The sequence below is a fragment of the Crinia signifera genome, chromosome 6 (genome assembly GCF_055691185.1).
Source record: "Crinia signifera chromosome 6, ASM5569118v1, whole genome shotgun sequence".
Taxonomy (NCBI): Eukaryota; Metazoa; Chordata; class Amphibia; order Anura; family Myobatrachidae; genus Crinia; species Crinia signifera.
The window spans coordinates 71,004,704-71,031,414 of NC_139222.1; the positions used below are offsets into that span (position 1 = coordinate 71,004,704).

Below are 26,711 nucleotides of genomic sequence, written 5' to 3' on the forward strand. Positions count from 1 at the left end.
AGCAGGCTGGGAAACGAGGAACTATTGCAGATGCACCAAACTTTGACCCACTGAGAGATGCTGAAGTGCTCAGGAAGGCTATGAAGGGATTTGGTAAGATATTATACAGTCACAATGTTACTAGTTGCTTTTGTACTTCCACTGTCCTAGGCATACTACAATTTATCATTTTTAAATTTGGCCCAGATTTATCAAAGCTTGGAGAGAGAGATAAAGAGCCAACCAATCTGCTCCTAACTGCCATTTTTCAAACACAGTCTTTAACATGGAAGAAGCTGATTGGCTGGCACTTTGTTTCCCCACTTTTCCTTTCTCCAAGCCTTGATAAACCTGGGCCATGTATTGGTTAGAGTTCCGAATTCATATTTATTTTTTGAAACTAAAAAAACCTATTGCAGGCTTTTCTGAAAACTGGTTCTAGCATTTCCAGCTTCTTCAGTTGACAGTAAAATTACATTTCTTATCTAAAAAATTATACAGTAAAAATTGACCTTACCGCATTCAGTTGTAGATACATTTGTCCACAGAAGATTAAATTACTGTAAATTAATTACTGTAAATTAAACTATTCTGGGACCATTTGGCAATCCAACTATTGTGGAAACCAGAGCAAACTGCGTCAGAGGTGTCAAAAGTGGAGTTTGGAGGAGAAGTGGCGTAATGCACCCAGTAGTCACTCTTACAGAGGATGACCGCAAAATGGTGGCTCCTCCGCGTTAACAGGGAGCTGGGTGCTACAGTGTGACATTATCCTCCTGTCACTGAAAAGGAGTCGGCAGTTCAGACAAAGTTTTTAGGGGCTGTTCAGTGTCTTTTTTTCGGGAAACCCGAGCATGGCCCCATTGTGAAGTAACAGGGGTTTCCTGCAAGGTTACATCTACTCTCCACAAAGGCCATGCCCCAGCACCATGATAACGCTTACTTCCAACAAGGGTTCCCCCTTCCTTGTGTGACCTTGCACATGCAATGGGGCCTATTTACAGACCCAGTCCTCTGTGTTTTCTTGGCAATAATCAAGTTTATGGACCTATTGTAGTGCTGTGAGGCAGAAATTCAGCCATTGTACCATTATTCTTTATTCATTCTTAGTTAGACATTGTGATATTGAGTTACGGTGCCCATACACTAGCAGTGTACTGACGGTCACGCAGGGGTCTGGGTGTATTAAACGTGTAAAATTCCCGATCTGGATTTTTTAACATGCCTTATATGCCTGATCCCCCAACGGATTACTGGTCATCGCTGGCTGCTGGTCAGCTCACCCGGTCCGCAGAACATTGGTGTCTGGGGATTAAGGATCACCCCCGCTGGGGAATGGGCACCTTAGCTTAGAAGTTCTGTCTCACTGTTCTCCAGAAAATATCTTCTATAATTGCTCATTTTATAGGACATTTTACCATTGTCTTTGTTATTGAGGAAGAAGTTATTCCTATATTACAGAGTAGAAAATAGAATGAAGAAACTCAAAATGTTGCATATTACTGAGGGTTGATGTTAATCTTTGGCACACAGGAACCGATGAACAGGCCATTATTGAGTGTTTGGGAAGCCGGTCAAGCAGACAGAGACAGCAAATCAGTTTGTCCTTCAAAACCGCTTATGGGAAGGTAGGTTGGGAACATGGTTGGTTTTACATAAAGAAATATGCTTATGGAACTACACCTTGCCCTGTCTGTTTAGGCAGTAATGAAGTGTGTGCAATGATTAGTGCCGGTACATGCCCACAATTGCCTAGTGCCCATTATTGCCGGTCAGTGGATCCTGCAGCACTTTCAGCGATGAGCATCCTTGGCCCTTCCCCTGATGCCCAAGTTTTCGCTGCCGGTCTGTGCAAATGTCGGCATTTCATATGTTGACATTCTGTACATACTGACATTTCCCCTATGCTAGCTACATAGAGCGCTTTGGCGTATGTATACCACATCTCTGTCCTGTGCTCAGTTACGTCCTGTGGCCAGCTTTAGCCCCTTTGTTGCTGAGGGTGAGGGTTTTCTCTTCCGGTGCAAAGGTAATTCTTCTATGTTAACGTTCAAACAAGACTTTTGCATTTTCAGAATATACAGTTAGGGGGAAATGTAATAGTTTATGAGGTGCAGGCATTTAATCAGCTCTGTTCTTTATCGCATTGTACTTGGTGATGTCAGCAAACTTACTGATTAAAGCAGAGGGAGCATATGCGGGGGGGGGGGGGGGGTGTTATTTTATTGTGTGTGTGTGTGTGTGTGGGGGGGGGGGGTGCTCTGGGGACAATGGACAATCTAATAGCACCAGTGATCACCTGTATAACATAAATATAGTCTAGGCACAACAATGAAAGGTACTATGGTTGTATTTGACATTTTTATGGACTGGTAACATTTTCTGAACCATTAATATATGAGTATTACAGAAACAATGACCTTGTATGTTAGGGGGATGTTGCAGGCAGCTTTACAATGTGAGCACACTAGGGTATCTATACCACCTAGATCAGTGATGGCTAACTTTGACACTCCAGCTGTTGTTGAACTACACATCCCACCATGCCCTGCTACAGTTTTAGCATGGCCAATTAGTAAAACTGTAGCAGGGCATGTTGGGATGTGTAGTTCAACAACAGCTGGAGTGTCAAGGTTCGCCATCACTGACCTAGATAACACCTGGACATGAGTCTCAATAATGAAGTAACAAAAATACTTTGTCTGAAACTCTGACCAGAATTCTACTTTTCTTGTTTGGGTACACACCATATGATGATCATGAACGATATCATTCATTGTATAGAACGATATTGCTGTGCACATTGTTCAGTGTGTTCCCACTATAGCGTTAATAATGCGCCCTCCAGTGGATAACCCTGATTGGCTGAACATGCGGTACGAGCCGACGATATCCTCAGTGACTGCATGTTCGTGGGTGTCCTGGTGACTACACTGACCGATTATCGTTAACAGCATCATTACGTGTGTACCCACGTGTCACTGATCACGCTAACCATATCGGAGGTTCCGCATATCATTTGTGGTGGTTTTCTGAGAACTCGTCTCCTGAAAAATCAAATGACTGATAGTGGTATTGGACTGTGATCAGCCCAAAAAGTGCCAAAACAGGCTCCGCATAGGGGCGAGATCAGCGTAGAAAGGGTTAATATGAGGTTGAAATGCTTAACCATTACACAATACTAGATATTTCCTCCTTCACACCTAATAAAAATATATTGTACAGGTGCTAGACCTTAAACAAAGCATGTACTGTATGTCTCCATATAGACTTTAGCTTTCTATGTAATCACACGCACCTGGTTGGTTTATGCAAATAGTTCACCAGCTGTATTTGGTGGCATGGTGGGAAGCATTAATCTGGTGGCTTCTGCTGCTGTTCTGGCCCAGGAGCTGATTGTCTGTAGCCTGCTTACAGTATATATAGACCTTGGGCCTGATTCTGGTTCACTTGCAAAAGCAAATTCTCTCTCTAAAGGACAAAACCATGTGCACTGCAGGTGGGGCAGATGAAACGTGCAGAGAGTTAGATTTGGGTGAGTTATTTTGTTTCTTTGCAGAGTAAATACTGGCTGTTTTTTTTTTTTTTTTTTACACTGCAATATAGATATCCGTTTAAAGAACAAAACCCACCCAAATCTAACTCTCTCTGCACATGTTACATCTGCCCCACCTGCAGTGCACATGGTTTTGTCCATTACAGAGCAAATTTGTTTTTGCAAGTGAACCAGAATCAGTACTCAACTGAATTTTAGACTATTTTTTAGCACTTTTATCTTCGTTGTATATGGCATGACCATAAGTTCTAAAGTTATGTTGCTAGGCTAATGGTATTTTAACCAAAAAGTTAACTTTTTCTTATCTTGTTGTATTAGGATTTGATAAAGGATCTGAAATCTGAGATCTCTGGTAACTTTGAGAAGACCATCCTGGCAATGATGAAAGCGCCAAGCATGTATGATGCACAAGAGATTCATGATGCCATTAAAGTAAGTCCTGTGGGGTGGATCTCATCATGTAGTCGGAATGCAGTTAAAATCCCGGCGGTCGGGATCCCGGCGTTCAGAATCCCGACACCGGAATCCCGACCGCCGAAATCCCGACACATTCTCCCTCTATGGGTGTCCACGACACCCCAGGAGGGACGATAAATTAGTGTGCCGAGCGTATCGAGGCACCGGGCCCGCTGTGTGGTGAGCGCAGCGAGCCCACAAGGGGGGGCGATCCACGTCCCCCCCCCCCCTTGTCGGCATTTCGGCTGTCGGGATTCCGGCGTCGGGATTCTGAACGCCGGGATCCCGACCGCCGGGATTCAGTACTGAATCCATGTAGTCTCTTATAAGAAATAGTCATGGACAAATGTGTCCCTAAAGCTGGACACACACACTACACAATTATTTGTGTAATTGTGGTACCTGAGACCACTTTGCACAACCATTGTGTAATGTGTACACGCATTTCATCATCGGATGAATTGTCTGGTGGTGATGTGATACGAGTGTGGTTTATGAGGTTCACAATGTCCTCAAAAGGGCAAAAATTACAAACGTCAACATAGAAAATGTCGAAGCATGAAAAGGCCCATATGAGTTTTTGACTTTTTTGTGACCATATGAGCACGTGGACCTGCAATTTTCCTGATGTTTCACCATGTTTTTTTTTATTGGACTGTCCTATTAGATCGCCCGATTTAAAAGACAAATTTTGCTGCAAAATCCCACAGATTCAGTGAAACCTGTTTTTTATTCGCCCAGCTGCAGCGCCGTTTTCCGAGAAAACTTTCCCGATGCTGCTTTCGAGGAATTTGCCTATCCGGGGAAATAAATTCCCAATAGGCCTGGGCACATGCCTGCTTATGTGGGTAACATGCAAGCCTGGTACCCACGATTGCGGATAATAGGATCTCTACCAAAGTGTCATATCAGTAGTCAATTATGGACACATTGAAAGCAGCATTCAGTAAAGTATGGAGACTCAGTCAATGAATACATAACACATTAATTATATATTCAAATATATAAAAGCTTATTGTACGTCAGAATTAACAAAACATGGGGTCTGAACCCAGAAGTAAACTGATTAGACATAATTTTACTATATATATATATATATATATATATATATATATATATATATATATATATATATATATATATATATATATCAGGGATGGGGCAACCCCTTCAGCACTCAGGAGAGGGAAAAAACCATTGTGGGGAAACCTTTGGGGAACCTTGGCTTCAGGATCGCCCTTCCCTCTGGGCATTAATAGGTACAGGGAGGGGGTTCAATACTTACCAGTACTTATCAGTCAGCAGTTGCTGATAATATTGGTAGTGGATAACAAGCTGTAACATTGGTGCGTTTGTGAACAGGGAAAAATCTCTCTCTACTAGTGAAGGCATTGAATATATACAATGAACACATTAAGAGGAATACGTTTTCATATAGTAATAAGTGGGGGATCTTTTAAAAAGAAGTTTGCCTAGTAAATTAAAGGTATAAACTGCAAATATTTAGGTGATGAATGTGATAACATGGTAAAATGTACTGGTGTAATTCTGAGCAGAAAGGGATAAGATTCTAGGAAAAGGGCTCTCTCACATACTGTATGCATAGGCAAAGATAGGGAAATAGTCACATGTTACAGCTCTGTGTTACATATTTTAACCTGCTGTTAACTATTTTGTCCCATTTGGTCATTCTGTGTTTGAGTGTCACAAGAACAGTGACTTAGCCAGTTTTGATACGATTGAGGGCAAACTGTGAAAAATAGGCTCCACATGGCAAGAGGTTTTCCACATGCCCCTTATGAGGACCATCAGACCCCCCCCCCCCTCAAGCCCACAATCTTTATGTCCTGTTTTATGCCCACTTTTCTAGTCACCCGACACTCTGTAAATCTTTTTGCCAGAACTTTGTCAGTACCAGCAGTACTCAAACTGTGCATCCTGATTCTAAAGTGGGTCGCGACCATCTCCGCTGACCATCAGGCTGATGAATTTTCTAATCTTCGTAGTTCAAGGATTCTGAAAAATCAGTTGAATTGTTTGTTACTTCAGAGTCCTCATTATTTTGTGCATTTGCTGTCTGCTGACCACACATTAATGATGATCCCTCTGCACAGCCCTCTGTTACTGGCTCTTATGAACACTTTTCCTGTCTTCCACCAAACTATTTTTTATGCTATTATTGGGCTATTCTTTCCAAGCCATTTCAGGAGAAAAAACATCCTTTCATTGAATGATAACACATGGGAATGTGGGATAAGTATACAGGCCAATATTATTGGAAGCCCCCCTGCAGTCACAGCTGTTAAGCATGGCTGCAGAGCCGGCTCTGTATCGTCGTTATTATAGTATCACTATTAGGCTCAGGCTCTGCCTCCTAGTCCCAAAGTTGCTAGGAGAAACCAAAAAAAGGCATATATCCCCAACCTTTCCCACATCTCGTGCACACACAATGCCTCCTACAATCTCTTCAAAGGCTCCAGTGCAGGGGTGGGAGGCCCCCAGAAGTTGGCACCCCTGGGCAAGTGCCTAGTCGGAAATCAGCCTTTGCGTAATGGCTCTCTATGGGCACCAAAGTTTGAGTGAACATGGAGAATGCTGTAACAGGCAGCTTTCCTATTTGCTCGCTTCAATGACTACACATAAACCAATTATACACAGTTGTCTTCTCACACACCTTGATTCACCACTCCCTGGCCATAATGGACCACTACACTAGAGCAGACATATCACACTCTCCATCTCCTGTTTTTCCTTTCCTCTCCCAGGGTTCACCCCATTTCCTTATCTCTATATTCTACCACGTGGACCAAAGTTTACTTTCTATTCATGAATTCTCTTCCTCTTGATTCTCGAAGTCCACTAAGTAATTGATGACTCATCGGATTTACCTCCGATGTACTGTAGCAGTGTATGCGTGTTGTTATCATTTGTGAGGCACTATGGGAAGCGACTGCTGCTTTGCATTTCCTGAATTTGGGACTTAATATGGACAGCTGACGGCTGCTGGGCCTTCTCACAGTCCCCTACCAAGAATAGGTTCTCTGAACCACCATTGACTGGATATTTCCATTATCCTGCGGTCATGTTTCAGAGAATAGTTAATTGTTGTTTTTGTTTATTTAAATTTTTACATATTTTCTTCAGGGTGCTGGCACAGATGAAGAATGTCTCATTGAAATCCTGGCATCCAGGAGCAATGAACAGATACAAGAAATCAACAGAGTGTACAAGATGGGTAAGGGAAACATTGGCATTTGCAGGGTTCCTGCACCCTGCTTTTTAGTATTACTGTGAAGTGTAACTAGCTAAGTAGCTAGTATGCAATACAGAATAGAACAGAAAACACTGCACGGTGGGCAGAAACTATGGTAGGAATACAGGATGTGTCCCCAAACCCATCAAATAGATACACAAAATAAAACCTCCTAAGGTTGCGCCGACTATGTAAATATAAACATCAAGTATACATAAGTAAAATTTCAGAATCCAAAACACTGACAAACTTTTAAAGATGTACAGTAATGCAGGTTTCTCGTACATGAAATAAATTAAAAAAAAGACACTATAGTGTAGTAGGTCTCATAATCAACTTAAAGTTTTATATTGTATAAAATGTTCATAAAGGGTGGGATCCCCTATGGTCTATGGATCCGTGATGTGTAGCTTCTTTGGATTGACCTTTGGTGCCTATATTTTAGCAACGGAGGCTTACATGAAGCTTACTTTGAAAGAGTGTTGGATATGCACATAAAGGTATCTTTTAAAATACACAAGCGCTTTAAGATGCTCACATTAAAGCTTACATGCATATGTGGAGGATCCTCACATAAAGGTATCTTTGCTGTCTCCAACCAATGTTCCAAAAAATACTCAGATGGTGATAGTATAAAAAGTATTTATTTTCAAATATAAATATAGAAAAAGGTATATAAACCTATAATGATATGCAAACTGCTATGAAGCGGCTCGTATGTTTATCCATGTTAGGTGGTAAAAGTATAAATCTTTTTCAAACCAAGTAACCACAAAATAGAAAAAGAAGTTCATCAGCAGACTGTTCTCTAATAGGTAGAATGGTTTCCTGTTTGACTTTTATCCTGTGTGCTACACTTTTACATTGCACACGCGAAGCCTGCCTAGGCCTTGTGGCAAAGATGGAATGAATGGATGGGGGCATATTATTACCGATTTGTTCTAGATGTTCCACTTCCTATCTGTGACCGGACATTACTGATTTACACCTGGTAATGCTCAGCTGGCCAGGATTTACCATGAGTAATTGCCAGCAGCATGTTACAGTTGTGCCCCTAGCAGCATTGGCTCCTGTAGTCACTTAATCCTGAATGGTTGTAGTTACTAAAGCATCTCTTTGGCTGTGACTGGATCCTCCTGACCACTTGATTTGTATTAAGACTGCAGGATAGCAGGTAGAGAGGACCATTGGGTTTAACACAGGACAGCAAAGGAATAGGTTAAAGGGTTCTCTTTGGAAACAGTACTATTGCTCAATGGCATCATTTTTTATTATGAGGCAAAAGTAGTTTATACTCCTGCCATGAATTTGAGTGAGTACTAAATAAACAGGGTCATTCACAGTGGCCACCCTGCTCACATAAACTGAGTAGATGTGGGCTTCACAGAGCCAACCAATCAGGGCTAGATTCCACTGCACCAATGACCAAGGATTTCCTGCATGGTTATTCATGAGAGCAGACCTCTCCTCTGACACAGCTAAGCTTTCCAGGCATCGGTATATTCATTTAGATTTAAGTACAATTCTGTGATTCTTAATTAGCTTCATATGTGAAGCAGCAGGCCAATTGTTTAAGTTGATTATTTCAACAGCCAGCAGCTGAGGGGGGTGGATTAGAAAGGTAGATGCTGTCTGAAGGTGCCACAATATCAGCAGGAATAGAAGCAAAACGTGCACAAATCTAGCTTGTAATGCATAGTGTTGACATACACTTCACATAATTATTCCATTACTTTGTTCCCCTTTTTATAATCAGATAGGTTGGCTGTGGTAATCCTGTCCCATTGTCCGCAGCTAGCACAGAAGCCATGACATAACCTGTACCCTTTTGTATACTATTCCCTCTTCCTGTTTCCACCTGATTAGTAATCCAGCCTATGGTGAAGTCATCTGCCGTGTGCACTGACATCTATTTGCACTGACATCTATTTGCACACCGCTGTCACCTACCACAATAGGATCAAGCAGTGAAAAGAATGGAGAATTAATTTTTTTGTTTTAATGTCCTGCTCAATCTACTTTCGTGACTTGGACTTCCATATCAGAATCTGTCTCTGTGAGGGTAGGAGCCATAGGGGTCGATCCTATTAGCCGTGATGAATTCTCAGGTGCAAATCATCACAGCAGCAAGCGCACTTTATGGCGGCCAGAACAAATGTTCCTGCTGCTCGGTAGGGCAGCTATCAATTTTGTGTGAATTCAGACTGGAAGAAGCCTGCGATTAGTGCGTGATCGGGTGCTGTTAAATATTATGGCAATGGCACCCTTCACATTTAAAAAGATCAGCCCCTTATTCTTAGATAAAATGGCCTACTAGATCTAAAATCAACAGTGTTTACTGCTGTCACAGCCAGGCCTAATCCCAGTGCTGCATCCCCACTTCTAGCACTCTGGTGAGGACAGTGCAGTCTGAGACTGGATACACATTAGATGGTATTCATCCGATCTAGTGGTTCAGAACGACATGTGCACATCGTCTAATGTTCATGCACTACTGCAGTTCCCTCCCGCCAACATTGGTGTCATTCTATCTGTTGTGATGCGCTGCCAATGGGATGACCCAGCGGCTGACTGCATGTGAACGATATGTTGCACTATATTATTCAGTGTATATGGTTAAGTAGTGTGTTCCTAACACTGCTGGGATAGATGGACCACTTCTCTGGTCCCAGTAATACCCCTTTCAGACATACTGCAAAATCCCGGGATATTTCATGTGCACACACACAATCCGTGACTAGAGTATGTTTGAATGGCTCTACCCAGGATTTTAGTTGTCTAAAATCCAGGGTCCTGCGCACCTGCAATGGACTTGGGATTTTTAAAACCCCAGGATGGAACCGGGTCTAAAATCCTGGGTAGTATGTCTAAAAGGGGTATCAATATCAGAATCGGCTTTATTGGCCAGGTATTCTTGCGTATACTATGAATTTGTTTTCGGTTTTCTGTGCAGCAGCCAGGTGGGTAACAAGTACACCACATACAGTATAAACAGGTGGGGGAACATGTACAGTCATACAGAAAGTTATTCTGAGGGTACACCGTGTTAGATTATGTGCAAAGGTTTATGGCGCGACTAGACAGTGAGGTGTTCATGAGTTCACGTGTCAACAGGTGAACCGTTTGAGGGGAGAAACTTTTTAGGCTTCTGGTGGACCTGGTGGGAATAGCCCTGTAGCGTCTGCCTGATGGCAGCAGGTTAAACTAGCCATGGCCAGGATGTAGTTGGTCCTTGACTATCTTTGTTGCCTGCTTTTTTTGCTCTGGACAGAGGGAAGGTCCGTCCCGATTATCTTCTCTGCAGTTCTGACTACCTTTTGGAGTCTGCATTTGTCTCTCTCACTGGCGGAGCTGTACCAGACCAGTATTGAGGAGCACAGTACAGACTCCACAATTTCGGAGTAGAAGAGTAGCAGAAGCTTCTGTGGGATGTTGAACTTCCTCAGTTGCCTAAGGAAGTATTGCAGCGCTTTTCCAACAATAGTATCGTAGTGTTGGGCCCCCATTTAAGGTCTTGGGAGATTGTGGTTCCTAGGAACTTGAAGGAGTCCACTAGCGACACCACACTGTCAGCAATTGTTAGCAGAGGAACACAAACAGCCTTCTTCCTAAAGTCCACTACCATCTCAACAGTTTTGAGTGGGTTGAGCTCTAGATGGTTGCTGCTGCACCACCGGGCCAATCGGTCCACTTCTTGTCTGTAGGCCGATTCGTCCCCGGCCTTGATGATGACGGTAATGTCATTGGCAAATTTGATTATCTTTACTGATTGCGCCTCTGAGTTGCAGTCGTTTGTGTACAGGGAGAAGAGCTGGGGTGAGAGTACATAGCCCTGGGGGGCTCCTGTGCTGATGGACTGCACTTGGTAGGTGAATTTCCCCGCTTTTACAACTTGTTTTCTATCAGTCAGAAAGTCCACAATCCAAGAAGACGTAGCTTCAGGGACTCCTAGGTGGAGTAGTTTGGGGTGGAGGAGGTTGGGGATGATTGTGTTGAAAGCCGAGCTGAAGTCGACAAACAGGACCCTTGTATAGGTACCAGGCATATCCAGGTGCTGCAGAATATAGTGCAGGCCCAGGTTGACTGCATTCTCAACGCATTGATTAGATCGGTAGGTGAACTGGAGGGGCTCTAGCTGGTGGCCAGTCACAGCTTTCAGGTGGTTCAGTTCCAGGCACTCAAATGTTTTCATGATCACAGACGTCAGAGCTATCGGCCTGTAGTCATTCAGATTTGTAATAGTGGATTTCTTGGGGACCGAAACAATAGTGGAGCTTTTGAACCTTGCGTAGCTTCAGTGATTTGCTGAAGATCCTGGTGAATATGGGGGCAAGTTGACCTGCACCTACTCTCAGGGCAGATGGTAACACCATCAGGACCTGGTGCTTTCCTTGGTTTGGCCCTCTTGAACATCTCATCCACCTCTGCTTGGGTGACCTGGAGTTGGCTGTTGACATTTGGGGCAGCACAGAGGGTATGGTTTGGTTGACAGTGGACTACTTTTTTTCAAACCTGCACTAGAAGTTGTTCAGCTCATCAGCTAGGTCTTGGTACATGGCAGTGGGTTTGGGTGTTTTCTTGTAGCTGGTTATCGATTGCATTCCTTTCCACACAGATACAGGGTCATTAGTGGACAGGTCATTTGTCAGCTTGTCAGAGAACCGCTTTTTTGCTAGCCTGATTTATTTTGTTAGGGAGTTCCTGGCTCAGTTGTATTGTGCTCTGTCACCACTGCTGTAGGCCTCCTCTTTGGCTCGGAGGAGTTGGCTGAGCTGGGCATTGAACCAAGACTTCTTTTTGTTGAAGATGCGGTAGGTCTTGGTGGGTATACACATGTCCTCACAGTAGCTTATGTAGGATGTGACGTGACAGTCAGGTCATTCAGATCAGTTACCGAGGCTTCAAAGACACCCCCCCCCCCCCCCCAGTCTGTGCAGTGGAGGTAGGACTGGAGTTTCAGTTTTGCCTCGTTAGTCCATTTCGTAACTGTCTTGACGACAGGCTTAGCCGCTCTCAACTTCTGCGTATAGGTAGGTAGTAGGTGGACGAGGCAGTGGTCAGATAGTCCGAGTGCAGCATGGGGATTGACCGGAAGGCAGACTTAAGGGTGGTGTAGCGGTGGTCAAGGGTACGCCCTTCCCTGGTGGGGCACGTGACTTGTTGCTTGAACTTGGGCAGCTCCTGGCTTAGGTTAGTTCTGTTGAAGTTACCCAGCACTATGAACTCAGATATGCTGGTGGCCAGGTGGTGCAGGGCTTCCTTTGCGCAGGCAAGGGGGGTGTACACTCCCACTAGGACAATCGAGACAAATTCCCAGGGGGAATAGAAGGGTTTGCAGTTGATACACAGCATCTCCAGTTGAGGGCTGCATGATTTGCCTAGGATCGTGACATTGGTGCACCATCGATCATTGATGTAGAAGCAGATGCTGCCACCCTTTGTTTTACCTGAGAGAACCTTGGAGCGATCAGCTCTGTAGAGACCAAACACCCCCCCCCCCCCACACACACACACACACACACATACATTCAGACAATACTATAAGGTTAATTTAAGCCCAGGGCACATTAGGTCCAAGCCACTGTTGATACCTTAATAAATATAAATTTGTCTCTTAATTAGCACATGGTTAAAAAAAATGTTGGACCGTGTCTGGTCATTTTCCCTATAGATTGTAAGCTTGCGAGCAGGGCCCTCCTACATTTTGACTGTCTGTAAATACCCTGTTTTGTTGTATCACTGTCCCCTATGTAAAGCGCAACGGAATATGCTGCGCTATATAAGAAACTGTTAAAAAATAAAATAAATAAATTAGGCTACAAATTATCATGCACTAGTGAGTAATCCTAATTTATTGGCCGTAATGAATTGAAATGTCAAATTCCTTTATGATGTAAGGGTTTTAGGACTATGGTGCAGATTTTACAATTAGTGATATTCTTGTTATCCTTGTTACTAATCTTAAATACCACTCCAGCCAATTAGCTCCTAACTATGAATAATGCCAGGTGCTGATTGGCTGGATCACCATTTAAGATTAGTAATAACGGTACTTGTTTCCTAGAACGGCCACAATCGCGGGCATCGTGTACTGTACCTTAAAGTTAAGGTACACGATGCCCGCGATGAACCCGATTTCCTTTGAAATCAGGCCCATTTTACCGTCAAAGGCAAAATCGGGGGCATCGCGTCGGTCGCGGCCATTAACATGGCCCCCGACGCAATGCCCGCGATTTTGCCATAGGCAAATATTTTTTAACATTGAAATCGGGAGCATCGCGTCGGTCTTGTGCCATTATAATGGCACAAGATGAGATGGACTTGATTAAGTCCATCTCACATAGGAAACAATGTGAAATGGGCCAATATGACCCATTTCACATTGTATATGGCCCCGTCATCACCCCATGATTGACGCCAACCCGAAGCGTGGCGAGCGCAGCGAGCCCGCGAGGGGCGGCGGTGTGCGTCCTCCGACCTTTTCATACCCCTACTATCCACATCGGCGTGGAGTTGAGAATATAAAGTGTGGCGAGCGCAGCGAGCCACCGAGTCCGAAGCGTGGCGAGCCACCGAGGAGCGGCGGTGCGCGTCGTCCGACCTTTTCATACCCCTACTATCCACATCGGCGTGGAGTTGAGAATATAAAGTGTAGCGAGCCACCGAGCCCGAAGCGTGGTGAGCGCACGTGTATAACTTCACAGGTATACGCGCCCCCTCGCGGGGCTCGCTGCGCTCGCCACACTATTCTCAACTCCACGCCGACGTGGATAGTAGGGGTATGAAAAGGTCGGAGGACGTGCACCGCCGCCCCTCGCGGACTCGCTGCGCTCACCAGGCTTCGGGTTGGCGTCAATCGTGGGGTGGCAGCATTGAGGGGGTAAAATTGGGAGTCTGGGGAATATTTTACATTGAATCCAATGTAAAATAGGGTCCCAGGGACCCTATTTACATTGGATTCAATCTAAAAATCGCGTCGGTCGCATCGAATGCGATGCGACCGACGCAATTTTTCAGACACGACCACCCCGATGCAAATCGGTGTGGCCGTGCTAGGAAACAAGTACCGTAATAACTTATAACAGGAATGTCACTTGTTAAATCTGCTACTATGATCTTTGTTTCCAGTTTCATCATGGGTAATACTAAAATGAATGTCTCTCCTCCTTCAGAGTTCAAGAAGACCCTTGAACAAGCAATAAAGAGTGACACCTCTGGTCACTTCCAGCGCCTGCTCATTTCACTGGCTCAGGTAATTGACACCCCTTGGACAGTTTTTACACAATGCAGTCTTTGTTTTGTGCCTGTATTTCCCATGTACCACAATAGAAGTGCACTTAAATAAAATTATAGGTAGTGGGTAGAGATAAAGTCCCAGCCAGACCGCTCCCGACTGCCATGTTACAGACTGTATTTGAAAAGTGGTGGTTAAGTGCTGGTTGGTACTTTATCCCTGTCCATTTATCTCTCTCCACAGTTTAGTACATAGACTTGCTGTCTCGCTCTTTCTTTTTATTTTCCATCTGCCTCTCTCCCCCCTTTTCCATCTCACTCCCCTGCCTTTGTCATCTTGCTTTCACTATCCCCTCCCCTTTACCCTCTTACTCTCTTCAAACACCCACCCCTTAACCTTCTCGCCATCTCCACCCCCCTTGCTATATTCCTCACTCTCCTCACCTCTATCCCTTTGCATCTCCCCCCCCCCCCCCTTCAATGTCTTGTCCTTTTCACCCCCTTTGAAAGAGTAAGTCCCCCCTCCCCATTTTGCTGCCTCCTTCTCATCCTCCTCCTTTACCGTCTTGTTCTCCCCTTTCCCCTATACTGTGTCAGTTCCGTCTTCCCGTTCTACCCTCTCTCACCATAAAACTCTCACAGCACATTAGGTGGTAAGCCACTGTTGACACCTTAATAAATATATTTATGTTCAGAATTGTAAGCGTTATGGTTTATTTTAGTATCTGTAAATCTACTTATATTAGCTTCCAACAACTATTTATCAGGTGAAATTAAACTTGAGTTTATTGTTTTGGCTCGAAAAGAAATCCCCAATTAAAAAAAACTTGGGGGCTGTAACCATATTAGCACATGGTTTTGGGTACTTATTCCAGATTCTATGGGGGAATTCACCTCTGTATACCACTAGATGGCACTTCCTACAGCACCAATTCAATTATTCTGCTGTGTGGGTGCACAGAAGCCATGTAGGTATCATTTTTCTTGAGGCGCAAAAAAAAAACATAATGTGAGCAAACTCAGCACTTTGGGCATCCAAACAGCAGGGGGGTATCCGGTCAACAGTGTCTATGTTGACAGTCACTAGGTCAACCACAAATGGTCAACAGTGGTTAGGTCAACACCTGGAAATGGTCGCCATTCCCGAGGTTCACAATGACTATGGGGTCAACAGGAGCAAATTGTCTATCATTTATCCCAGAACTGTCTGGGTGTGGATCAATAGGTTGACAGTCATTAGATCATCCACTATTGGTTGACACATGAAAAATGTCAACATGTTTTAGGTCACCATGCATTAGGTCATCAGGTAGAATTGGGAAAAGGTGGACATGAGTTAGTTTTAGTTTTTGTTTTTTTTCGACATGTCCATTCGTCCACTCGCATTGTTCCTCACTGCGCTCAGCACACTAGTATATTCTCCCTCTAGTATATTATCCTGTCCCACTGGGATGTTTAAATATGAAAAAGTAGGTTGTTTGATAAAAATCATAAATTTGCGTCGACCGTTTTCTGTGTTGATCCTTTCACTTCGCCCTGACTTTGCCAGATTGCTCGTATACACTTCTTACTAATTCTGTTTGCATGAAGATTTCAGGAAAGCTCTGCTGTTACAGTAACAGCCATCCTTTGCCATGATAGAACTTACGGGTTTAGGAACCGGACTCCTACCTGTGCGTGTGCGTTGAGTGATATGCCCACCTTGGGTGGTGCTGGGAGGGATCAGGTTGGATTTCTCACAGCTGATAGGTATGCTAGAAGCCCATAGGCTTCTATAGGGTAACTGATCTTGTGATTGAATTGCCCACATACAAGCCACAGAGGCTTGGCCCCTTTTTACTTAATACTGCTTCTTACCCCTGGTCTTTACATCGCCTTTCATTTTTGCATACATTATTTGCATTCACATTTATGTAACGGTCATTTGTGTCTGATTCTGCAGGGAAATAGAGATGAGAGCACCAATGTGGATATGTCACTTGTCCAGCGTGATGTACAGGTGAGTGCAAATAGAATTTCCAAAATGCACAGCAATAGATTTTGGGAACTTGTTTCCTAGCATGGCGCCCGTCGTGGGTTATCGCATACCCTAAGTTAAGGTATGCGATTAACGCGACCGACGCAATTTTAGGGCTATTTTTAGCCTTTTCCCCGACAATTAAAAAATCGCGTCCATCCCATGCCTTAACTTAAGGTATGCGATGCGACAAACGCGATTTAACATTGAATGCATTTTATTCAATGTTAAATTCCTATGTAAAATCGGGTCCATTGTATGTCATTATAATGGCGTACAATGCGACCGATGCGATGGACCCGATTTTACATGGGGAACAATGTTAAATGGCCCAATGGACCCGATTTTTGATTGTATACCCACCCTGATGGGTAATTTGTATGTAAAATGCCCCCCCCCCCCCATTGTTAACGCCACCCCATGATGAACGCCAACCCGAAGCGTGGCGAGCGCAGCGAGCCGCGTCCTCCGACCTTTTCATACCCCCACTATCCACGTCGGCGTGGAGTTGATCTTATATAGTGTGGTGAGCGCAGCGAGCCTCCGAGCCCGAAGCGTGGCGAGCGGACGCGTAATACCTGTGTAGTAATGCGCGTCCCCTCACCATGCTTCGGGCTCGGTGGCTCACTGCGGTTCCAATGTAAAAATTGCGTAGATCGCATCACATGCGATTTGGTTGCATGCGATGTGATCGACGCAATTTTTTAGGACCCGATGGTTACAATTTTTATCGCTGGCGCCGTGCTAGGAAACAAGTACCAGATTTTGTATTTCAATTGCCTCATTCAGGTGCACCTGATGCTATAATACCAGGAAGAGTTTATTAAATGCTGCAAACATTGTCGTTTGTTTGGCACTGTTGCCGGAGTACCAGTGAATCTGGTTTTCAGCGTATTGTGATGATATTTTGTTTGTGATTTCAGTTCGTCTAACCGGTTTTCAGAATGCTTATTACAATTGCTTTCTCCAGTCTGTTGCCTTTATATTCTGGGCACATTTATAGAGGATGAAACTCTCAGTTAAAATCACCTGCTCATTACATGGCATAGTTTAACTATATATTTAGTTATATATTAAATGAAATGAAAAAGAAAAAAAAAATGCAAAACTATTAAATACTTAGAAGAGAAAAATCTAAGTTAAAACCTAGAAATGAATGGTTTTGTGTACAGCACATACCTCAGCTTGCCAAATAAGGTTGCACAATACTGCTACATATAGATAAGTAAATATGCCCTACACTTGACCACATTGTTATATTTTAATTGCATACATAACTGACTTTGCTACAATTAATTGTATTCAAATGTTATTTCCAAGTTAGTAATGACTGTGTGTTCTGTAGGAGCTGTACGCTGCTGGAGAAAACCGCCTGGGAACAGATGAGTCGAAGTTTAACGCCATTCTGTGTGCCCGCAGCCGGGCGCACCTTAATGCAGGTAATGGAGAGTGTGCTGTGTGCTGGAGTCTGTTTGCCAAATCAAGCCGTTATAATGCATGTAAATAAGCATTGTTTACTTAATCGGGATTTCTTTCCTTAGTTTTTTCTGAATACCAGAGAATGTGCAACCGGGATCTGGAGAAGAGCATCTGTCGTGAGATGTCGGGGGATCTGGAGAGGGGCATGCTGGCAGTGGGTGAGTCTTCTGTATTATGTCACTGTGCACCGGGCATCTGGTTGTACATTGTACTCCCTATACATTGTGCTACATGCACCTGTCCATACTCTCTTATGTGCCAGATGTATCCAGCTTCAAAAAGTGATAAAGCAGAGAGTGATAAAAACCAGCCAATCAGCTACTAACTGCTGTTTTTTTCAAACCCAGCCTGTAACTAAATGTTACAGGCTGGGTTTGAAAAATGACAGTTAGGAGCTGATTGGCTGGTTGTTTATCACTCTCCATTGTATCACTTTTTGACGCTTGATACATCTGGCCCATGTACCCTCTGGTTTCTGCTACCAACGTTTTCATTCCTTCTGATTCCAACCTATACTCTTTGGTTTATTGAATTTAGCATTTGTATGTATATGTGTATGATTCCAATGAATAACTTGTTTGGTGATGCTAATGATTGTTATTTTATCTTTTGGCTTGGCCACTTATAAGCTTCCAGATGATGTCTGGTAACTCTCGGATCACCCATATCATCCAGGCCCCATATTAGAGTGTTCCAATGGGCCATTGTGTTTTGTGTGTTGCTGTCACTGCATGTTGTGTTGCTGTGCTGTTTTATCACATTGTAAGGGCTTGTAAACAGGTGTTAATAATGTGTTCTTAAATCCTGGAATTTAAGACTGGGCCTAAGTACACCGGACTCATTCAGGGGTAGATGTATGAAGCAGTGGTAAGGAGGGAGAGGTGAGCCAGAGGAGACGTGGCCCATGGCAACCAATCAGCTGCTCTGTATAATTTTATTTTATGCAAATTGTAGGTGTTACTTCAGTGCTGATTGGTTAGCATAGGCTACTTCTCCTCTGGCTCACTTCTCCTTTATCACTGCTTCATACATCTGCCCCTCAGTTAGTGCCGTATCAATTGTAATTCCAGTGGTCTGTGTATACTAGCAGTGCAGCATTTACACGTTTTAGTTGTGCGACTATGATGCACATTTCCAGGGATAGCGAAACTTGGTGAGGCCGAGTCAAGAGAGGCTGTTATGTGCAATTGGATCCACAGTATAAAAGGATACCTCTGCATTTAATGGAGTTCTATGGGAGCATTTATTACATTGTACAGTTTGTTGCAATGAGGCTTTGAGAACATACTTTTAACACAGGTAAAAGTAATGACAGGAAAATATTGTGCATCCAACTCCTGTATGTACGAGCCCTTATGTGCTGCAAGATAAGGTACCATTACAGGGGGACTTCATGTACTGTGTCGTTTAATGGAATATCATACTAAAAAAAAATTATTTTGCATTGTGAGGCTAAACTGATCACACTTCATATCTAAATGTCTGCTTCATATGTATCAGTACAATATTCCATTTTGTTATACTATGTATTGGTATTGTGGCCAAAGGGAATACTGTTCCATTAGAAGTTATAGTGCCAAGTACTTTTGTCAAAATAGGTGTGAAAATTGCCAAGCAAACATTTTTGTTCATCACAATGACCTGTAATGTTTACGTTATATAGGAAATATATTTTTTTTACACATTTTTTTATTTGAATTTATATAAGAAATGTGAGCGACGATGGCATTTTTAGCCGATATTTTGCACATCGCTCACAGAGATGTTGGCACTTAAAGGGTTAAGCAGGAAAAATTGAGTACTTTTTAATCGGTACAGGAGTCCTTTCCGGTGTTTATTTTCCATTTTATTTTTATTTTCAATATGGTAATCTCTCACAAATAAGCATATGTGGAGTTTGTGTGGTATTAAACTCAGCGGTGAATTTCCTTTTTAAGTTATAAATTAGGTGGATAGAACGTCAACGTTTTAAAAACCATTATCAGTTTAGCAGGTCTTCCAACACATCCATGACGTGGCTTCCCGGTGTCGTTTTTTTCTTTTAGTGGGGCGTCGCCAGTAGCCATAATCCCCAGATTACAGTGCAGTTTTGACCAAACTATAGATAAGGAAACTAGTGACTGCTTGAAAGGTAGCAAACCGTACATCTCCATAGATGTAGCCATGGTTAGAGCAGGCAGAAAAGGCAGCAGGTAAAAGATATTTCTATATATTTTTTTTTTTTTATGCAGGTTGCTGTCGCCTGGTTAAACAGTATCTGGCTTCCTTTGCAACATTCTTTGTTTCACCCCATTTAGGGCATAAAAATTGTTTGTCCTCAAATAGGCCCTGGTCCGTGACAGGAATTGGTTCTTGGTGAGCTTACTGTAGGACACAGATTTGATCTAGATACTTGAAGTGCTTGTGCGCTTTGACTACAGGAGATGCTGCTTTTCCATTCTCCGTGCTTTCCCAGATAATGGAAGAGAAGAGGTGTTCTCGTAAATCAACCTTTACCCCGAGCTGGGGGGGGGGGGGGGGGCGTCTGGTGTGAACAGTAGTTAGGATAAAATATCCTTTTATGAGATCCCTAAGCCTTGAATACAAGGGTTTTGTTTTAGTGGTATGGGTCATTGGTTCTCCAATTTTGGACGACATGCATTGGGTCAACCATGGAAAGTCAATAGTCCTTAGGTCGATACCTGAAATAGGTGAACACTTGAAGGTCGCCCGGGTCGGAAGGTTGATACAAGCATTACGTTGACAATGGAGAGTTCAACATTCAAAATGTTGACATGATTTTTCCACTTTTTTTGTCTCGGTTGTCAACACAGTTGACATGAACACCATCTAAGTGTACCGCATCCCCTCGCTGGGCTTGCAATGCTGCACACATTTATTCTCCCACCATGCAGTAGTGGACGATGGGGCATGAAATACCACCTGTGGGCTCAAAAAAAACGTAATATAGATAGCTATTTTTGAGGAAGGCTGCCTGTCTATGGCTCAGAAAAATGACTCTCTTGTGCCAACCGAAGTACCCAAGACTGCCAAAAGGCCTCATCTTTTAGTAATGCCTTCTTCTTCTTTGAGTCTTCACCTTGTGATGACTAAAAAACGAAAAAAAAAAAAATCATCTGGCCATCCGCGTAGCAGGGCTCTTGTGTAAGTGAGCATGTTGTGCCGCGCCCCTCCCCTGCATAGCAGAGCTCTCATGCCTAGTGTTGCTGTGGTAATCAGGAACCCCTAACATGAGTAGGGCAGTGACTTGATGGGGGCAACTGATAATGTTATGCCTAGAGGCGACTTGATCGCTAAATTTACCGCTGCTTTAAACCATTTGGCATTTCTCTGTTGGTCTTACCCAAATCTCTGTCAGAAACCAGTAGGCCTAACATTGACCTACTGCTGACTAATATTCCAGTGCGGTTATGTAAGTCTGATCACCAGCTATGGTGCAGCTGCATGGACAGTCAGGTGTTTTCGGTTTCTTTTATTCCAATAAATGTTCCCAAGCGATGTTGCTTTAAAATAATAATAAATCTGCCACAATACACTTGCTATTGCTTCCTAGCATGACGCATAACCCATACCTTCCCCAGTGTTACTTTATCCACCCAGTAATTGCGGATTATAGCACCTGCAGGATATTTATCTCTTTAATCACAGCGCTACATGTAACTAACTAGCAACACTGTAGTTGTACTTATTGTGTGTACTTTGTGTCTTTTTAGTAAAATGCCTCAAAAACACATCTGCTTTCTTTGCGGAACGTCTCTACAAAGCAATGAAGGTAAGGCAAGCTTGCATACTCCGAAAAGCCTCAGAGTTTAGTTCTGTTTAAAATGAATGACCCTTGTTTAATCCCTTAAATATATCAGTATAAAACATTAGCACAGTGGATGTATCCTGGGCTTGAGCTGAACGTTGGGAGCCCGGCATCGAATGGTTGTTGGACTACGACCACAACAAATGCAATGCGATTGGTTATATTGTGTGCCTGTGCAGAGGGAGTGGGCGTACACATTAGCTGAGCTGCAGCCACCACTTCCGGGTATTCACGGTGGGAAAAAAGGACAGGCCAACATTGAATGGGGATCACAACCATCTCATGATTGGCAACCTTTGAAAATTACTCCCATCAAATCTGGAAAGTCGATGGTTGCTTACCATCATCTTCCAATGTCTATCCTAACCTAGAGTATCCTTTTGTAGCTGACTAGCTGACCCACCCCAGGAAAACCTTGGAGATTTTAAATTTCCAAAATTGCTGTAAAATGTCATCTTATGCTGTGCCAAAGGCCCAAGATTGTAATTTGTTAAAAACCTCCACCATAATGATAGAATGTGTTTGCAATGATACTCAATGACAGTAACGAAACCAGTTGTGGTGGTGTTTTTTTAAACACACCGCTCCTGACTTGATAGCTTTTGTGTGTTGATGAATTCCACATCCACTCCTGAGATTTAGCCCCAATGATGCATTTCTTTTTAGTGTGTTTGTGTGTGTGTGTGTGGTACTGTTTTTTGTGTGTGTTGTAGTGTATGTGGGTGGGGTGTGTTATGTAATGTATGTGTTGTTTGTATCTGTCCAATGTGTAAGTGTGTGAGGTGCGCTACTAAAAGTGTATGTGTGTGTGTACATTGTGTACGTGTGTGTGATGTGTGGTATATGTATATCCCCAATTATTCCTAATTGTTTAAAACCTCCACCATAATGTTAGAATGTGTTTTGCATTCACACTCAGCAATAAAATGTGTGGTGTTCCTTCATCATCTGTTTCCCGGATCATCTATCTTATCTCCAGATCGTCAATCAAGGGAAATAGAACCTTGGTGTTTTTTTACATTTCTAAGTGAAATTTCCCAAAAATGGCTGTGAGGTGCACACCAGCAGGTCCAGAGGTACCTTGTTGCCAAATTTGGTAGCTCTGAGTACCAAATTTGGTGGCTCTGCAATGCGACAGACATGCACACATTCTTCAACTTATTATATAGGTTTATTTAATTTGGCAAACAGGTTTTCTCCCTGGGTTATGAGATGCCATTCGCTTTATTGTGTTATATGAAGTATGCAGAGTTCTAACCCATCTATGCTTGCGTGCAGGGCGCTGGGACAAAAGACAAGACCCTGATCCGTATCCTGGTGTCTCGCAGTGAGGTGGATCTGCTAGACATCCGGCAGGAATACAAACGGATGTATAACAAGTCACTGTATACAGATATCACGGTAAGAATGTACAGCGCAGACATCCACATTGTATTGTACACTCATTACGCCAAGTGATCTTACAGTATGTAATAATTGAACAGGAACTGTGATGGCAAGAAACCTTTGTGGATAATGGGTGCGGGCCATTATTACTACGCTAGTATTGATCTCTATATTTGCCTGGGAACTATGTAGTAACTGTGTTTACCTGTGCGTCACAAAATGGTAGTCCAAATATTTACACCATTCCGTTTAGTCCCATGGTTTTGCTTAATGTTTTCACCTTTTATCCAGTTATTATGCCTCATTTTTGCCCATTACTTTAGGCCTTGGTCTGGAACTGCTAGTTTAAGTGGGATTGGACATTAATCTTTTTGTCCAATACGGTTTTATTATTACAGTGATAGAGTAACTATGGATGGGTCTGTATCTTGAACATTTCCTCCTTTTCCATAGGGAGACACTTCTGGAGATTACAGGAAGACCCTGCTGAAGCTCTGTGGTGGCAATGACTGAGCACGCGATGGTTTTCTCCTCTTTATTGCGAGCCATTTTTTTCTTTTCTTTTCTCTTTTTTTTTTTTTTTAACTTACTCTTGGTCTATACACTCAACTTCTAAACTGGGGCCTAGTCCTGATTACAGTGTGTCTTGGAGCGGTCAGTGTGGCAGGAAGGAACACCTTCATATACTTGTGTTACTCTCTTTGTAAATGCGCCAAACAAAACTTTGCCTCACGCACCCCCCCCCCCCCCCCCTCCAAAGTGGTTTCCTTCCTGGCCTTAATTTTTCTACTTGCTCATATGTAATATGTTTGTCTTTTAGCATTTTTCTACTTGACAGCTGTTGCCTTTTTTAACCAATTGTCAGATGAGCCGTGTCTTCTAATAATTAATTTTGATGTCCGATTATTATAATTATGTCATCCAACAATAAACACGCCATGCTAGTGATTTAAACAGTCACACACACAATGTGTCTTCAACGAGCCTCTATGGGAACACGTGGAACCCTTTTTTATGTGCAATTGGCAAGTAACTATGGGGTAGATGTATGAAGCAGTGATAAGGGAGGAGAAGTGATAAAGTGCCGGGTACTTTATCACTTCTTTATCACTGGCCAATCGGCTCCTGACTGTTACTTAACAGTCTGGGGTTTAAAGGGGACCGTTAGGAGCTGATTGGCCGGTGATAAAGTACCAGGCACTTTATCACTTCTCCTCCCTTATCACTGCTTCATACATCTACCCCATATTAGAAGCAGAGAAATAAAAGACTTCTAATCATGCCTTAAATTGTTAATTGATGGGTTGAGAAAGGCAAAACCGTTTCATTTGAAGCCAGTTTGTGAAGGATTGTTATGAATATGAAAACATGCTGTCGCATAGGAATGCTTGACATAAATGCCAGTAGAATGTAATGAATTTTCCAAACCAGTGCTGGTTTTTTCAAGCCATATATGTGTCATGTGATATGTGCTGCATTACAGGTCTAGATCTGCTTTACTCCTTACTGCTCAGTGCAGTATTATTTACCTGACACCGCTGTAAAAGAACACACAGAAATGTAGATCCGGCTTCCATGTTTAACATTGTGAAGTTTATGTTGTATATGATGGATTCTGCTATACAGGAGTGGATGCAGTTTATGTTTTTTTTTTTTTTACTTTTTAATTCTTTATTAAATTTTCATATATAACACAGTGTATAAAAAAGAAAACGGACAATACATACAACGACAGTACCCAAGACATATAAAGACAATAACCAATCGTTACAAATACATATACTACAAGTGCTTACAGTACATTCTCAAGTATAGAGGCCAACATGCTAGTTTCAGTTAAAATGGTCCTAACTCATCGACTCGCAGCAACTATTATACCATAGCCTCGTAGGGAGAAGATCGATATCTAACACATAGTTAATCCTACTTTCGCATTGAACACCCCAAGCTCATCAATGGCCAAGCGTGATTCATATCTAAAATCGATCACCAACACTAATTTACCTAGTGCTTACACTAATAAAAAGTGAATATCAAATTAATAGGTAGATATTCGTGACAACCAGAATAGCAGAAAACTGAGAGAAGAAAAACAAAAAGAAAAAAAGGTGAAAGGTCCATCAAATCAAACTTCCAACAATTTCTATAAGGGGCCTTTAGTTATATTGATAAGTAAGTTACTATACCTCGATTCAGTAAGTACCACGTGCAGGTGCGTTTCATTTTCAAATCTAGATCCTAGAATATGACTAGAAATTACAATGTTGTGTTGTAGTGAGAGTAAATCCATTTCCCCCATATCCCGTAAAATTTTTCCACCGCGTTTCCCGTGACATAGATATATTTCTCATGCTCAATCATTTTATTAACCATGCTGTACCATGCCTGGATATCCGGTCCCTTTTGTGACATCCAAGATTTAGCGATTACTGCTTTGGCAATTGCGCATAGATTAATCGCTAGACAACTGTCCGCTTGCTTCAATGCGTTTGTAGGCCATATACCCAACAGGAGTCCACTAGGGTGAATACATGATCTTGGTATCCCAAGTTCAGATAGGGTCCTCCCCACTCCCTGCCAAAAGTACTGTAAGGCTTGACAATCCCATATCAAATGCCAAAAATTGCCCCCCATTATCTTACATTTGGGACACCTATTACCTAATCCATCTGAAAACTTACTAATTCGGTCTGGTGTATAGTATATCCTGTGAAAGATATTCAACTGAATTTGTTGGATCCTAAGTGACTTAGTAGCCATGACCAAAACTTTTATGGCTTTTACCCAATTGACCTCGTTTACTTCAGGGATGTCTTTACTCCACTTAACCCTTAAGTCCTCTAGGTTGTCTATTGAGGTAAGATCTATCAGGAACCTATAACATCTCGACAACCGTTTACCACATGGTAGCTTACCAAGAAACTTTTTCACAGGGGATTCTACTATTTGAAAGGGCACTCTGCGATGTTCAGACTGGATAGCGCTTCTCAGCTGTAAGAATCTAAAAAACATTCCTTGTGGAACCCCAAATTCTACCTGTAGCTGAGAAAAGGATTTTAAATTATTATCCACAAGGATCTGACCCAACCTAGTGATCCCATAGTAAGCCCATATCCTGCTTCCCTGTTGGATTTTCAAGTTCTGGAGTTGGGGGAGCTGGAAAATATGACATTCTGGGTCAATCCCCTCAAATTGGGACTTTTTCTCTACCCCTTTCCAGATGTTCCTGGCTTGTTTCAATAATGGGGGGAGGCACTTTGAAGTGGTTCTCATCAAGAGGGCCTGAAGTGGAGTTAGCCCTGGGACAGCCTTTTCTATAAATTTTAACAGATCCTCAGTGTTCTCATTTTTAATAACCCAGCCAGCAAGATGACACATTTGAGCCGCATGATAATAAAGCTTGAAGTTCGGCAGTGCTATCCCACCCTTAATGTTAGGTCTGCACAGCGTGGGCATTTTAATTCTAGGGGCCTTATTGCGCCAAATAAATGTGGAGACCATTGAATCAAGCCTTCTAAAAATACTATCGCCAATGTAGATGGGG

At 42.8% G+C, this 26,711-nt stretch overlaps 1 protein-coding gene across 3 annotated transcripts in view; it reads left to right on the top strand.

Moving 5' to 3' along the window:
• Positions 1-23,903, top strand: part of ANXA11 (annexin A11) — a 260,240-nt gene extending 236,337 nt beyond the window's left edge. For 2 of the 3 annotated variants that reach the window (XM_083146276.1, XM_083146274.1), the window contains 11 exons: positions 6-93; positions 1,513-1,607; positions 3,854-3,967; positions 7,136-7,226; positions 14,417-14,496; positions 16,420-16,476; positions 17,840-17,933; positions 18,036-18,131; positions 21,687-21,745; positions 23,060-23,182; positions 23,621-23,903. In XM_083146276.1, coding sequence (XP_083002402.1) covers positions 6-93; positions 1,513-1,607; positions 3,854-3,967; positions 7,136-7,226; positions 14,417-14,496; positions 16,420-16,476; positions 17,840-17,933; positions 18,036-18,131; positions 21,687-21,745; positions 23,060-23,182; positions 23,621-23,680 — 957 coding nt within the window. In that variant the 3' untranslated portion in view covers positions 23,681-23,903. Of the gene's footprint in view, positions 1-5; positions 94-1,512; positions 1,608-3,853; positions 3,968-7,135; positions 7,227-14,416; positions 14,497-16,419; positions 16,477-17,839; positions 17,934-18,035; positions 18,132-18,602; positions 18,620-21,686; positions 21,746-23,059; positions 23,183-23,620 lie in introns of those variants that run through there. The other variant, XR_014444389.1, reaches the window with a different exon arrangement.
• The last annotated feature ends 2,808 nt before the right edge of the window (positions 23,904-26,711 follow it).